At 37.8% G+C, this 15,202-nt stretch overlaps 2 protein-coding genes across 3 annotated transcripts; one reads left to right on the top strand and one right to left on the bottom strand.

Moving 5' to 3' along the window:
- Positions 1–643: 643 nt before the first annotated feature.
- On the bottom strand, positions 644–4,600 carry LOC133920920 (probable voltage-gated potassium channel subunit beta). The gene is made up of 4 exons (XM_062365560.1): positions 3,922–4,600; positions 1,792–1,935; positions 1,094–1,258; positions 644–1,002 (listed from the first exon to the last, which is right to left on the bottom strand). The coding sequence occupies exons 1-4, from the start codon at positions 4,483–4,485 to the stop codon at positions 889–891; spliced, it is 987 nt and encodes a 328-aa protein (XP_062221544.1). The 5' UTR covers positions 4,486–4,600; the 3' UTR covers positions 644–888.
- Positions 4,601–9,183: 4,583 nt separating this feature from the next.
- Positions 9,184–15,118, top strand: LOC133920922 (actin-related protein 2/3 complex subunit 1B-like). Of its 2 annotated transcripts, XM_062365563.1 has the most exons (16): positions 9,184–9,457; positions 9,998–10,074; positions 10,301–10,386; positions 10,476–10,552; positions 10,666–10,760; positions 11,209–11,278; positions 11,472–11,541; positions 11,848–11,921; positions 12,005–12,047; positions 12,490–12,571; positions 13,138–13,226; positions 13,317–13,402; positions 13,653–13,713; positions 14,422–14,528; positions 14,627–14,685; positions 14,771–15,118. In XM_062365563.1, the coding sequence occupies exons 1-16, from the start codon at positions 9,438–9,440 to the stop codon at positions 14,827–14,829; spliced, it is 1,155 nt and encodes a 384-aa protein (XP_062221547.1). In that variant the 5' UTR covers positions 9,184–9,437; the 3' UTR covers positions 14,830–15,118. The 2 variants fall into 2 exon arrangements, with proteins under 2 accessions (XP_062221547.1, XP_062221548.1); XM_062365564.1 differs by lacking the exon at positions 9,998–10,074.
- The last annotated feature ends 84 nt before the right edge of the window (positions 15,119–15,202 follow it).

The raw sequence follows: 15,202 nt of genomic DNA on the forward strand, positions 1-15,202 counted from the left end.
TCCCCCCCCCCCCCCCTTCTTTTCCTGTGGCAAATGTATCTATTCTGCTGTTCCGTTTGTGTTCATATATATCCATGCGCTGCGCCGCACAGTATTGTGCGTACTGTTCTTGTTTGTGAGGCCAACTACCGGAGACAAAATGTGGAGTGAAGGCGCCATTTTGTGCCCCTTGAAAGCTCCTTTTGAGACTGCTGATCGCTCCACTTTGCTGTTCATGTTTGTGTCTGAGCGTGCCTCTGAACATAACGTGCAAATGTACAATGCGATTGCACATTTTAACTGTATCCACGATTCACCCCGGATACGTGCGAAAGCTACGTCGCCTCTGCCGTGTAGCCATGAAGCACGCAAATTGCGTAATCAGCGTTGTTCACCGCCGCTGAAATTGGATCAACAGCCAGTCCAGCTTCTTTCTTCAGAAGACTGAACAAGAAATTCCTGCAAGCAACAGCATATGATCATGTTGCGGTATCACCTGCAAAAGGCACACATGCAATATCTCGCAAGAAACAGGAGGTGAACACAATCCAGTAATCTTCGAGCCCAGACAGTAAGGAAGGATCATCGGCGGACCGTGTATTCACGGCCCTCGATAAGTTTCGATGCTCTCAAGCAACAATGCAGGAATGGCTCAAGCTGAACATACCAGGAATCAAAATAGATGCCATCGGGAAATGCAGAATACACACAGAACAGAGCACTGTTTGTAACAAGTGTCACCACCAAGTGGTCCACATGGGAAATGTTTAGGACAGAGCACTACGACTGAACATCCCAACTACACAAAACCAGGCACATAATTCCGAGATATCAAACGTTGAAGATAGCATGGCCTAAACTCCAGATGAATGCTGAATCGCGGGCACTCATTCTGCACGCTGGATCACTTCACCTGTATGACTCAGTGCGTTTTGGCTTGCTTTGGACCACTGCCTCAATCCTGTCGACAACCTCCGGGGTCAGAAGAGGAATGACGTCAAGAGCCTTCATATTCTCGACGATCTGTTCGTGCCATATGGGAGGTTGATATTATCATTTTGATATACTGCTTAAGGAAGCAATATACTGCAGAATAAAAGTTCGCAAAATATACCTGGCTTTCTTTAGTGGCTCCTGTGATCACAGATGAGACTTTGGGGTTTGAAGCACACCAAGCGATTGCGAGTTGGGCTAATGAAACACCAAGTTCGGATGCAATAGGTTTTAGCCCATTCACTTTTCGAATTGTCTCGTCAACCAGGGATCTGTTCGCCAGGTTCTGGAAAGAGAAATGAATCCAATGAACGAGAAATGGATTAACTAAAGAATACTCAGAAGGCATAACAACAAAATACATAATAGTTTAAGTAACATAAGGACAATGGAATAACTACAAAGCACATACTAGCAAAATTAACACAAGGACAAATAAAAGCAGAAGCGAACTAGTAGCTGCTACACAAAAATGTTAATTCCTGCAAAGGTATATTACATTATTGTACAATGATTCTGCAGTGTGGCATCCGCCCACCATGAACTAACACCTAATGATTACCATAACTGTTACAGTAACTGAGAGTTGTATGCCTTGGTTAATTAACAGTGCAGTTTAACACTCATGCATGGTCAAAGGTAATTAGCAATTTGAATATTTAATTACAAGCACCATAGTAGCGCTTGTATCCTTTTGTCGTCACAAAGGTAAATTGATATGAGGCAGATGGAGTAAACCTTAAAAGTTCTGATGTACTGTATTACTAGTAATTATAAACAGGAGTGCTTGCATAATACACAGACAGTTCCCCAAATTACCTTGTAATTGTCTAGGGCAAATCTGCTATCAGCAGGTATGTTCCCTTTGCCATATTTTCCAGTGAGTACTCCTGAAGCTAGAGGACTCCATGTAGTCAAACCGATGCCATAGGTGCTGTAAAGAGGTATGAACTCAGATTCAACCTGCAGAAATGCAGTATGCTATTAGTTCTTGCAACACAAACTGCATGCATAGGATAATCTGTTTCAACAAACATTCTGGAAATCATTCAGGAGTAAATTGTGTTTAAGCAGTGACCCAACTTGCCATGTTGAATCTCAATCAAAATATCTCCACATAAAACAAGAAGGAATATCACTTAGACACACACACAAAAAAAAAACCCCACATATGATTCTAATTGTGCAAAATGGCAATTTCATATCTGAAAGTATCATACTGGTAATAGTCTAAAGTAAACTACTATGTTACACAACATTGAATGGCAACTATTTACTCTTTCAATCTCACATTTTTGTTAGGCTTGCTCAATTTTGAATTACAACGGACATGGCAATAAGCAATCCTGATAAGTTACCAAATCATCAAACTGAAGGATGAGGAGTGCCACAAACCAGATGTATCTATATAGTATGTGCCACAACATACAATGCATGTAACCTTAGAACACCATAGAGTCTCAAAATGCAGACTAGAAGCTCCATCGAATGCTAGACGACATGAATTACTGTTTCAATTGGAACCACAATTGATAATGCAGTTTATTTTTCCTATGTTTCCATGATTATTCATGTATCACTGTATCAACCAATAGAGATCCTTCTAGTAATTGGTACCTAGAGCCGACTCAGAAAAGTAGAAGCCTATTTCCACTACCAGTCATAGAAAATTCAACAGTCTGGTTTGAGTTTTGACTGACCTAAGCTTCTACCTTTGCCATAAGCCCATAACCTTGGTGTTGTTTTTGACTTTAAGTCTTTCTCTCTCTTTTTTAAAGGAGCAGGACAACTGTATCCGATTCCATTTGAGAGAAGAATAGTTTACAAACGAATCAGAGTACAGCCAATATATCTGGTAACAGCCATATCCAATGAACCGAACTTACTAAAAGCCTCTGTAACTCAGCTGTTGGACTTCAATATAAATTTCAAATTGAGACCTACAACTTGCATATGCAGCTTTGTTTAGTGAGTTCCCAACCTGGAATGAGTAATCACTACCAACTAATTGAATGTAACATTGACAGTGGCAGGTTGGTGTCTTCTTCTGTTTGATAGTGAGTTAAGACCAAATAATAAGTTGACTGCTAAACTAAGACTAAATACCAAACTAAGGTTCTAATTCTAAGCACGTAAAAATATTCCTTCTGGTCTAGCTCTAAGTTGTCCATATCATAATGTTACACCAAAGCTTTCATAATCAACATTGGCTTGTCTTATGCCTGGCATCCTACATGGCGCAAAAGCATACACAGCAATGCATGGTTTGGTATTGCTGTCTAGTTTGGTAGCTATACTACGCCTAGAGCTGTAGGTTACATCAAGGAAGATTATATTTCTACTAGTCTGTAGTCACACTCCCCGGACTGATGATTATCATACTATTTGCCTATCTGGTAGGTCAAAAGGGGATATGTCGTCGTCATCTGAACGGACCAGTGTTCTCCCGAGCAAAGCAGGTAGCTTGCTGATGGAGGATGGTACTTGTGACCACGCGTACCTAGAGAATCTAAAGGAGGCCATTTCCCTCCAACAATCTACTTTCCCTCATCAAAGATCGTATAAATGCCAAGAAGAACCATTACCTAATCCAACCCACAGAGTCACACTGTTTCATGACCTACTTGCGCAGCAGCAATTGTACTAGTAGTACATTGGAATTAAATCAATCGGATATCCACTTCGAGTTTCAATAATCCCGCATTCTGCGACATGAAAAAACACCCGTGGGGAGAGGACTACCGCTCCGAGTCAAAGATTCAGCAGGTACGGTTGCATCCATTAAGAAAATTCCATTTAATCAATACGCACAGATCGCCCCACAGTAGCAATCCAGGGAGCAAAATCCACCTTGCGATTGTATGGGAACACCGCATTAGTCCAATCGAACTCTAGACGGGAAGGATTAGAAGAGATTTACTAGTGGTAAAGAAGAAGATTTGAATTGACCTTGTGTCGCGAGAAGAGGTTGTACTCGGGCTGCTCGGCGATGGGTCCGACGAGGTCGAGGCGGTTAGCGACCCCCCACGCCTCGGTGATCTGCTGCGCGGACCACTCGGACGTGCCCCAGTAGAACGCCCACCCCTGATCGATGACCCAGTTGACGGCGCGCACCGTCTCCTCGATGGGCGTGAATGCGTCGGGGCGGTGGCAGTAGACGACGTCGACGTAGTCCATGTCGAGGCGCTTGAGCGACCCTTTGAGGCCCTCGACGATGTGCTTGCGGGAGAGGCCCTTGTCGTTGGGGCCCAGGCCTCCCCAGAAGAGCTTGGTGGAGATGACGACGTCGGAGCGGCGCCAGCCGAGGTCGCGGATGGCCTGGCCCATGATCTCCTCGGCGCGGCCGTTGGCGTAGACCTCGGCGTTGTCGAAGAAGTTGACGCCGGCGTCGCGGCACGCCTGCAGCAGCGCCTTGGCCTCCTTCACGTCCAGCTGGTTCCCGAAGGTCACCCACGCGCCGTACGACAGCTGGCTCACGCGGAGGCCCGACCGCCCAAGGTTCTTGTACTGCATCTTGCCTTGCCTTTTCTCTCCTCCTTGCCTGCTCGCGTTGTGTTGGGATCTGCGTGGCGTGAGGTGGGGAAGACGAAGACGGCGAGCAACTCAACAGAGCAGTGGAGAGGAGCACGGTGGTGAGAATGCGGTGTAGACGTGGCTATTTCATCCCCGCTACTCGCAGCTGGCGTCACCGGTGACGGACAGGTGGACCAGACTGTTCGGGTCCCACACGCAGAGGGACGTGTGGGAGGATGTAACGTGGGTGTGTGGTACGTTAGCGGGGAATCACTTGGCAGCGGTTATCATAAGATTCTAGGCAAACATCTAAAAATAGATATCATATGATATTATATTTATCAAAATAAATAATATATTAATATATTAATAATTTAGTATTGTTATTTGGTACCTCGCGTATCGGAAATCTAATTTTGGTACATGAGGCACCGAAAAACCGGTTCGTAAGGTACCAATACGATGAATATTACCATATTCAGCACCTTAATTACCAAATACAGCCTCCTGTTGCTGTACACTGAAGAGAGAACCTAGAAGAAAGAAGCTAGAAGCGGTTGTACATGTGTGTTTAAATTTTTTATTTAACTCTTATTTTTATTTGAAAGTATAAATATAGTTTAAATTCTAAACATTTTTATGAGTAAACTAGAGCTCACTAGTAACCTATTTTAATTAGTTTGATAAAAAAAATATGAGCCAGTATTTAACTAAAATTCTTCAAAGAAGTCTACTTTTATAAATTCTTGTAATTTTTAATGCCTCAAATAAATTTCAAAAAATCTAGAAAAAATTAATAATATTCTTCTCGTGTGATATACTAATTTATAAAAAATATTTTCAACAATTGATTATTTGGTGAAAAAGTAAATTCTTTTTAATGATCTATTTGTACATAGAAAAAAAATCAAAAATTCATTAATATTCTTATCATGTGATGCATCATATGTTAACAACTACTGCTAAGATGATAAAGATGAACACTTAAGAAACATAGAATCCAGAAATTACGAATATATATTTACATTCATCTTTTCAAAGCAGGTAGTGATACGACATGTTTTATTTTATCAATTAAATATGATAAATGATATATCCAAATTTTAAACAATCAGATAAGGAGCATGCAGATGGAGATGCTATCTTACAAATAGGAATAGAGAATAAGAAAGAAATGAAACATAAAGAATAGCAAAATGAGGCTTAATATTAATATGAAAGATTGCCCCACGTTTTCAACTTGTTGTTGGCAATAGATTAAATGGAGCATGTTTGAATTAATAGGAGAACTAAGGTTTTGCGAGTGTTTGAATATTTTATTCAAATTGAATTAGAAAAATAATATCACATGAAATGATAAAAATGCATATAAATAAATCATTACAGTTGATTAATATTAATCTGAGAACCAAGATTCTGTGCATGTTGAATTTTTTTATTCAAATTAGATTAAAAAGATAATATCACATGAAATGATAAAAGTGCGTATAAATGGAGCATTTCAAAGTAACTTACCTTTTCATCAAATAATATAGGGTTGCAAACATTTTTATAAATTAGTGTATCACATGAAAAGAATATTAGTGATTTTTTCTAGTTTTTTAGAATTTATTTGAGGCATTAAAAACTAGAATTTATAAAAATTGGCTTATTTAGATAATTTTAATTAAATATTGTCTAAGAATTTTTGGATCAAACCAATTAAAATAGATTACTAATGAGCTCTAGTTTTCTTATAAAAATGTTAAGAATTTTTAAACTATTTTTTACTAAATAAAATCGTGAGTTAAATAAAAAACTTAAAATTTCATGCAGCGCACAAGAGAGGCGCATAGTGGATTGTAGCTTTCTAGCTTCCTTCTTCTCGCGAGTACGGCGCACGACAGAGGTTGTATTCGGTACGTGAGGTGCTAAATATGTTACTATGAGGTGTCAAATATAGTTATTTTTGGCCCATCATGCGTCAAATACGGTGCACAATATCGTATTTAGCATTCGAGATGCCGAAATCATGTTTTTGATAAATAAGGTAGTGAATATACATTCTAAATTTATAAATATAATAATATATTATATATTTTTAATCTATTTTTAGATTTTGGCCTAAGATTCGGCTATGTCATTTCTAATAATCAAAACAAATCATACAATATATCCCATATTATACATAAAAATTATATACAAGACGCATATATATAATGCTATAGATAGGTAAAAATCTAAAATTAGACAATATATCTAAGTGTATTTGCCGAAATAGATAATATGTAGTCGTATTTATTAATTTAGTGTTCGTATTCGACGCATGATGTGTCGAAAATGTCTTTTTGGTACACGGTGTGCCAAATACGGCACTGTTGCTCGTATTCAGCACACCGTGTGCTGAAAATAGACTGTATACGACATACGATGTGCCAAATACGGGTAACAGTGTTGTATTCAGCACATCGTGTGCTAAAAAATTCATTTTCGGTATACCGTGTACCGAATATGGGTGCTAAATTAACAAATAGGACTACATATTATCTATTTCAGTAAATAAGTTCATATATATTGTCTAATTTTAGATTTTTGCCCTATAGATACTCTACCAGCGGTTCGATAGCTTTTACTGGTCGAGGCAACTGCCATCTGGGCCGAGGAAATCGAGCGAATCTTTATTATTTTTCAAAATTTGTAAAAAATACATACTTATTTTAAAATATTACATATCTAATATATCGTCGCCCATTAATTAGCCGATGCTAACAGGCGTCAACTTTAAAAAATTAAAAAACATTTTGTTATATTGCTCTTAAAATTCAAAACACTAACAAAATAAACCATAAAAATTCTAAAAATATATATATTGTAGAGAATACTATGGTCTACCTCTAAAAAATCAGTCAAAAATACAATTAAAAATTATTTTTTCTCATCGTAAAAGTATTGGTTTGAGTTGATTTTTTTTAAAGAGATAGATTATAACATCCTCTCCGTACTTTTTTTAAGAAATTTTCATTATTATTTCGACAGTGTTTTAAATTTCGAAGCAATGAAGCATAATTTTTTTTTATTTTTAAAGTTTTTGTCCGTTGAAATAGCAACATCTTTAGTTTTTTAGAGGTGTCGCTTGTTGGAAGAATTATTTGATTAACGAGGGTCTTAGATATGTAATATTTCAAAATAGTTATATACTTTTACAAATATTAAAAAAATCAAAAGCGAGCTCGATATAAAAAGGAACTCAACGAGGCAAATATAGCATGTGAATGAAATGATAAAAATATATATAAATGGAGTATTATAAAGGAACTTATTATTTAACTAAATAATTTAGGATTAGAAATATTTTTATAAATTAGTACATCACATGAGAAGAATATTAATAATCTTTTCTATATTTGTTGGAATTTATTTGAGGCATTAAAAATTGTTAGACTTTATAAAAGTAGACTTATTTGGATAATTTTAATTAAATATTAGCTCAGACTTGTTGATCAAACTAATTAAAACGGGTTGCTAGTGAGCTCTAATTTACTTATAAAAATATTTAAAAGTTTTAGACTACTTTTATATTTAAATAAATCGAGAGTTAAATAGAAAACATAAACATACATGTACCGTAATGCGCTTCTAGCTTCTTTTTGGGCATGTGAGCACAGTGTGCAACAACGAGCGTTTGTATTCGGCGTATAAGGTATTGAACACGGTATTATATATCATATTTAATATATCATGTGTCGAATATAGCTATTTTTAGTATCTTATGTGTCAATACAGTGTATAGTGTCGTATTCGACATCTAAAGTGTCAAAAACACATTTTTGATGAATAAAATATCAAATACAAATATTATTTTATAAATATGGCTATATATTATCTATTTTTAATATATGATATATATATATTACCTCGTATCTTTATTCCCCTGTATGTTTTTTAACAAAGAAACAGAGGTTATCCTATGCATTATTTAATACATGTAGCCGTTAATGACTTGCTACGGATATGATTGGTTGTCCGTGCAAGAACTTCTTGATCAGGTAGATACATATAATTTCATAGAGAAACGTGTTTAGTTGCCTACATACACTGTTTTAGCCTAGTTCGATGGATACAAATACATACCCGCAAATTGGCCCAAATCATTTTCATATATACAACTAATTATAATCTTAACTTTTATATCCCTAATACAATCTCAGATTCGATCAAACAAATAAAATCTCTACTTAACCGGTCTAGACAAATACTATCAACGTAATACTCTTTTTTACCATATAAATAACTCATCAAAACATGTATATACACTCTATATGAACGATGAAGGCAAGATAGAGACACCAACTACCACCCTGGAGTGAGTGAAGGGACATGAGAGCACCTCGAATCATTATGGAATAGTGTTTGTACGACGTCAGAACACAAGAACTTAAGGCTGCCTACGAGGGTTTTAAAATACGGTTATTACGATTACGGTTCAATTCGGTCTGTAACGTATTCTAGCTAATTCGGTCTATAACGTATTTAGAAATTGAGCAGTTACCAATTAATTTAAATTTAAAATTAAAAAAAATTAACAAAATTTAACTGATTTCTACTAAATTATACCAAATTACCGCAGTTATCAACCCCGGACGATTTCGAGGATGTATAGAATTTGTGAACCCGGCTGCCTATACAATGTAGCCTTGGGGCCTATTCCTACTGCTGGAGTGCTGGGCCGGTGGGGTGGGACCCATCCGACGACCCGCTCCCCACTTGCGAAGCCTCGTTGCCTGCCTTCCCTTCACCTTCGCCTCCACTCCATCCATTTCCTTCTGATTTCTCCAACGCAACGACCATCACCGTTGCGTCCTTGGCCGACCCCCGGTCTCCGCCTCTCCTCGCCGCGCCGCTCGGCTCGCGTCGCCGATGGCCACGGCAGCGGTGGCGATCCACCAGTTCGCCGAGTGCATCACCTGCCACGCATGGAGCCCCGACCAGTCCAGTAACGCCCTCCCCTCCCCGCTCTAGATCTCACTGTTCGTGGGACCCGGCCGATTTGGTTCTGAATCGCGGGGCATGCCTTACGCCCATGGGTTGATTATTGATTAGTACTTGGCGTGGAGCTCAGGATCAGATTCCTAGGGTTTCGTTAGCTCGTCGAGTACCGCTCCTGTTGTCAGAGATCGAATGTTAAGTGTTTCGTCTAAGGGTCATCCAGGGAACAGTTATAGGCTAGGTTATTTCCTAAATAGATCCTACCGGCTTTCATTAATGCGATTTTTGTTGCTTGTTCTCGACGAGGTTGTGGTATGCTCATGGTGGCAGCAATGCCATTTCACAGTGCGTGGATTGTAGGACGGTATAGTGAACTGCGGGTTTAGGTGCCTTTAGTCCAATAGGTTACGTGGCTGTAATGGAAAGCTTTTTGCAACCATGAATAATTGATTTTAAGTCCATTGCACCATAGCCATAGGGTAACTTAAGACTAAATCTCAAGTTTATTTGACCAAATATTTTATGTTTTCTGTGAAAATTTGTGCAGGTCTTCTATCTGCTTATTGATACACCATAACTTTGTTTATACCAGAAGACCACTAGCTCCTGTTCTTCTTGAGACTGGTTAAGATACCTCGTGAAATTGCTTGTGGTGTATTCCGTCTCTTAATTGCTTATAGGAAAATATTACATCTACTGATAGTAGCAAAAGCCTTTCTGCAATTTAAGAACAAAGCCTCCCTTGCCTTCTAATTTGCCATAATGTCTGTGCGGTTGTCTTCTATTTATAATTGCACATTTAGTTGTCGGTTGATCTTTAATTTGATTGCAAACATTTCCTCTCGTCCAGTGACTGCCTTTTGTCCAAACAACAATGAAGTGCATATTTATAAATTTTTCACAGACAAGTGGGAGAAACTTCATGTTCTTTCAAAGGTAAATGTACTTTTTTATATCGCACAAAGAACCTTTTGTACTGTCTAATAAATATGCATCTTATTTCTGCCTCTGGTTATATCTTGCAGCACGATCAAATAGTGTCTGGGATAGATTGGAGTAGATCATCCAACAAAATTGTAACAGTTTCACACGATAGGAACTCGTAAGTATGCATTAAAGCCATATTTTCTTATGATCAAGAAGATATGTTGTCCTTCTTACCCCAAGAGATGCTAGATACATGTTTATTTATTTATTTTCTTCTATTACCTGCAGATATGTTTGGACACTGGAAGGACCTGATTGGGTACCCACCCTCGTTATTCTCAAGCTAAATCGTGCAGCTTTATGTGTCCAATGGAGCCCAAAAGGTTTGTTAAATAGCTTTCCCTTATAGTTCTGTTAGAAATTGGAAATTTTCTCCCTTTGTTGGTTAAATGAATAGATTCCACAAATGTTCATGCTGTTCTGTTAATATTTGATCTTATATTTCTTAGTAGCTTCTCGTTACTTTTCTCCTTGATAGATTATAGCTGGACATGACTAGTGAGCAATTAATCATAATCGCATTTATTTGAGCACGAATAATGCATTCTCGGGACTGTAATGCTAGAACATCAGATGCTTAGATGAATTATTTACTCATATTATCTTAGCCTTCCATACCTTGTTGGCAACACCATGGCGGACGTTTTGAAATAGTGAAATTACTTTTGAGCTAAGCATACAAGACCAAACACTTGTTGGTAGACTTTTTCTTTATTTTTGCTTAGTAACAATGACTTGTTTCCTTAAAAAGTTATTTTGCAATATTTGCAGAAAATAAGTTTGCTGTGGGAAGTGGTGCTAAGTCTGTGTGCATTTGCTACTATGAACAAGAAAACAACTGGTATTCATCCCTACCACTTGCACCAGTTGACTATTATTTTCTGGATGGCCTTATTTTTCCATTATCTATGTTGACTGGCCCAATTGACGAGTGATTGAGCTTGTTTTACTGATTTAGTTCATGCAATTAATGGGGCTGATGTGGCTCTCTTGATTTGCATCTTTAACTATCTTGATCTTGCACTGTGCTACAGGTGGATTAGCAAGGTTATTAGGAAAAGGCATGAATCTTCTGTTACTAATGTCGCATGGCATCCAAATAATGTGAGTGTATTATTGTTAATCTATTTAAAGTATTGAAAATGTTCAGTAGGAAAACTTAGGACACAATCGTTTATGCCTTTATGGTATGCTTCATTATGATCGTGTTTATTTATGGTGTTTGTCTTCCACTTGTGATATGTATACCTTCCATTTGATGCAATTATTGGAATCAATTATTGAAAATTTGATGCAATTCTGGTTGCTGTAGATATTCACTATATATTTAGGAACTGGTATTGTCATGTAGTGCAAGACTTATTTCCATGGAGTGTAACATTGGTTTATTTGCTTTTTTTCTTCTTCCAGATACATCTTGCAACAACATCTACTGATGGTAAATGCAGAATATTCTCCACTTTCATCAAGGGTGTGGATACAAGGTGGAACTTGCCATTCTTACATCTACTTGGATCTTCGAAATGCTTTTGTTATCTCATACTTCTTTCTTTTAACTTCTGACCAGGGGATCGCAAGCGAGCACTTCCTCCGATTGGAAATTTGGGGAGGTATTTTATTGATTCATTGACTTAATAATATACCATCTGTTCGACTGTAAATATATTTTTTTGCAGTGTTTGCCTTTGCATTGTTCGAATATTCTTCTCCATTTATTCGTTGCATCACATCATAGGCTACTAACATGCAACCGAACATCTATAAGTTCTGCCAACAGTTTCTGAATCTTATCAAGTCTATAGACTTTTTTGTGCTCCTCATCTACAGTTGAAAAATAACACTTAATTTGATCGTGCACAAAGCTAATTTTCAGTCATATGCTTTTTTTTTTGTGAAACACTTTCTCAAATTCTTTCATTCCTCAGGCAATAAGGACATGCCATTATTCAGAATGTTTTATGGGGCAGACTGCTTCCATATTTATTACTCTATTTTCTTTTCCTCTGAAAGTGATTGATCATTATTGTAACATTTTCTCCTGTTTGGATGCAGCAAATTGCGCAGCTTGATCTGTCATCTACTTGGGCATTTGGCGTAAGGTGGTCACCAAGTGGAAAAACATTGGCATATACAGGTTCTTTCTCCCCTTAATCTATTTTTTCCTAGGAGTTCCTCTAATTAGCATTGTCCAGCACACTATTTGGGATTCATAACAACTGAGTAGTGTCTGATGGCATTCATTATTACTTGTTGGAGGGTTGTTCATTCTTTATCTATTTTTACTAACACAACCTGGACTTCTTTTGGTAGTGTAGTTGAACTTCTGACATATTTTGTTTTTTTGTGTTCAATTTGTTAATAAAGTTTATGATCTTTGCATAGTCAATCTGTCGATCATCTCATCAGTTTCATTCCTTTTTTGCTTTCGAACTAGATTTTGGTTCTTTTGGAGAGAATTGACTGCTATTAATTTTATTTTTTTACTATTACTAGTACCTTATTATCATTATTGTGTTCTCATCATCTTTTTAGTTGGATCTTGTGGGTTTCATCTCTAGCCTACCCCAACTTGCTTGGGACAAATGCTGTTATTGTTGTGGAGAGAATTGACCCTTAGATCATGCAGAATCTTTAAATATTTGCATGCAAACTTTTGCAAATGTTGAATTCAATGTTGTTATTTGATGCTTTGATTGCCAGGGCACAATTCCATGGTTTATTTCATTGATGATGTTGAATCTTCTCCTGCCGCACAAAATTTGGTGCTGCGTGATCTGCCTCTCCGTGATGTGGGTCAGCATTTTCCCTTCTGCTACTGTTTAGTTGCATGTGATGATTTCTAAATTTCATAATATTGAGTGAACTTTTCAAAATGCCAGATTCTTTTTGTCTCTGAGCACATGGTGATTGGTGTCGGCTTTGACTGCAACCCTATGATCTTTGCTGCAGATGAGACTGGACTTTGGTAAGCAAAGATACATGTAACAACTGTTTCATTACATTTGTTGTCTTTCCTCATTGCTTTGCACTGAATTGTTGCTTCCTGTTGAAACTGACGCGACATCATAAGCCTGTTAAAACTTTTAATCTCATTGCCCCTTGGCAAATATTCCATTGATATGCAAGTAGCTCTGCCTTTCTGGCAGGATACTAGCCCTTTGGAATTTCATGGCCGCAATATTTCTTTTCAATCCATTTATACTTTCATCTTGTAGGAGTTTTGTAAGATACTTGGATGAAAGGAAAGCTACTCCATCGACTTCAAAAGCCTCGCAGGTCTATTCCTTTCCTTCTATTATTATTAATTCATATTAGTGGATGCTTGTGCATGTTATACCTTCTTCTTGTTATTCTATCATATGAAGGTGCTATTCAATCCATGTCCAGGAACATTTTGCTTTGTCATATTTGGGTGCAAGTAAGGTGAACCAACTCCTTCCGGAATGGTTGAGTGTGGTTTTAAGTTCTAACTATTTTGTTGGCTAGATGCATTGGTATGATGGTATTTGGTTGGTTTTTTAAAGTTGGTTTAATAAATCTGGTCCATGGTGTGTTTGACCTATTTAGTGTCAAACCAATTTAATTCTTGATCAGTTAGGAACAATAGCTCGCAGGAAACCAGTACTAGCCAGAAAACAATGACCAGTCTGATCTTTTGCACTCTGATAATATGACTGCCAATTGACTGGCCTTCTCTTCAGATTTGTGTAGTTTGACTTTATACACTAAAAGTATATAGTTGTCCCAGAAGCTTTCACAAGACTACATGTACTGCATTTTTTTAACAGTCAAATGTGTAGAATAACTACTTTTGCGATATAGTCTACTGCAATGGTATGGCTATAAAAGATGCTCATGCTATAAACACCATGTGGAAGAATGAAGTACTGCTGAAGTGTGGATAATTGACAGCTGTGACTTGAGTTGAAGAACTCACCACGCCACAATCACACACGAACTAACGCTGAAACGATTGCATTTCAGCTCTCTGAAGCCCTTGTAAAGCTATATGGTCAAACAAAGCAAGGGACAAGTAGTGACACTGTTGAACCATCAAAACCTCGCGGTGGTGCTCATGAGAACTGCATAACGTATGCTCTTTAGCCTTTGTTCTTTTACCTTTTGTTTTGCGCTTCCAGTGATGGGCTCTTATCTCTGGCATAGACTAATCATTTCTTCGTATGCTCAGTTGCATCGTACCGTTGAGAACAGGAAGCGACAATGCTATCAAACGTTTCAGCACATCAGGTCTATAACATGTAGAGCTGAACTTCCCAAGTTCGTCCAGTTTTTTATTGAAACGTGTTTTGACATCCCTTACCCACTGTTGTAGGACTGGATGGTAAGATTGTGGTATGGGATTTGGAAAATCACATCAATATGACAAAGTAGCTTCAATGAAGGATTCAATGATCAAATTGGATGAAATTCTGTCGTTACACATTGGACCATTCTTGGCAGCAGGCCCTGCAGGTTTTCAAGGTCAAGGGCCAGGTAGATTGCTTGTTTTGTTGTACCTGTACACAAACTGTTTCTTTAGCAAGCTCTTTAGCATAGGTGCAGTTTGCATCTATCAATTGGCTTCATTTTTGGGGAGTCATTTGGTCTTTTGAATTCATATTGTGTAACACCTGTATAATTCTAGCTAGGTAGGCAATGACATGATTCGACATTTCCCAGCGTTTTCCGGTGCTCTGTTACCACACGTGGAATTTACCGCGGATGCTTTATTGGTGCTTGTGGACATTTTGTTTGTTCTGCTGAG

Source organism: Phragmites australis, chromosome 6, assembly GCF_958298935.1.
Source record: "Phragmites australis chromosome 6, lpPhrAust1.1, whole genome shotgun sequence".
Classification (NCBI taxonomy): domain Eukaryota; kingdom Viridiplantae; phylum Streptophyta; class Magnoliopsida; order Poales; family Poaceae; genus Phragmites; species Phragmites australis.

Bases quoted from the DNA above. Each gene is read 5' to 3' on its own strand.
- LOC133920920 (XM_062365560.1), bottom strand. From the start codon at position 4,485: ATGCAGTACAAGAACCTTGGGCGGTCGGGCCTCCGCGTGAGCCAGCTG. The intron at 1,936-3,921 runs GTCAATTCAAAT...GCATTTCTGCAG, and splicing joins ACCTCTTCTCGCGACACAAG to GTTGAATCTGAGTTCATACC. The intron at 1,259-1,791 runs GTAATTTGGGGA...TTCTCTTTCCAG, and splicing joins TTGCCCTAGACAATTACAAG to AACCTGGCGAACAGATCCCT.
- LOC133920922 (XM_062365563.1), top strand. From the start codon at position 9,438: ATGGAGCCCCGACCAGTCCA. The intron at 9,458-9,997 runs GTAACGCCCTCC...AAATTTGTGCAG, and splicing joins ATGGAGCCCCGACCAGTCCA to GTCTTCTATCTGCTTATTGA. The intron at 10,075-10,300 runs GTTAAGATACCT...CCTCTCGTCCAG, and splicing joins TCCTGTTCTTCTTGAGACTG to TGACTGCCTTTTGTCCAAAC.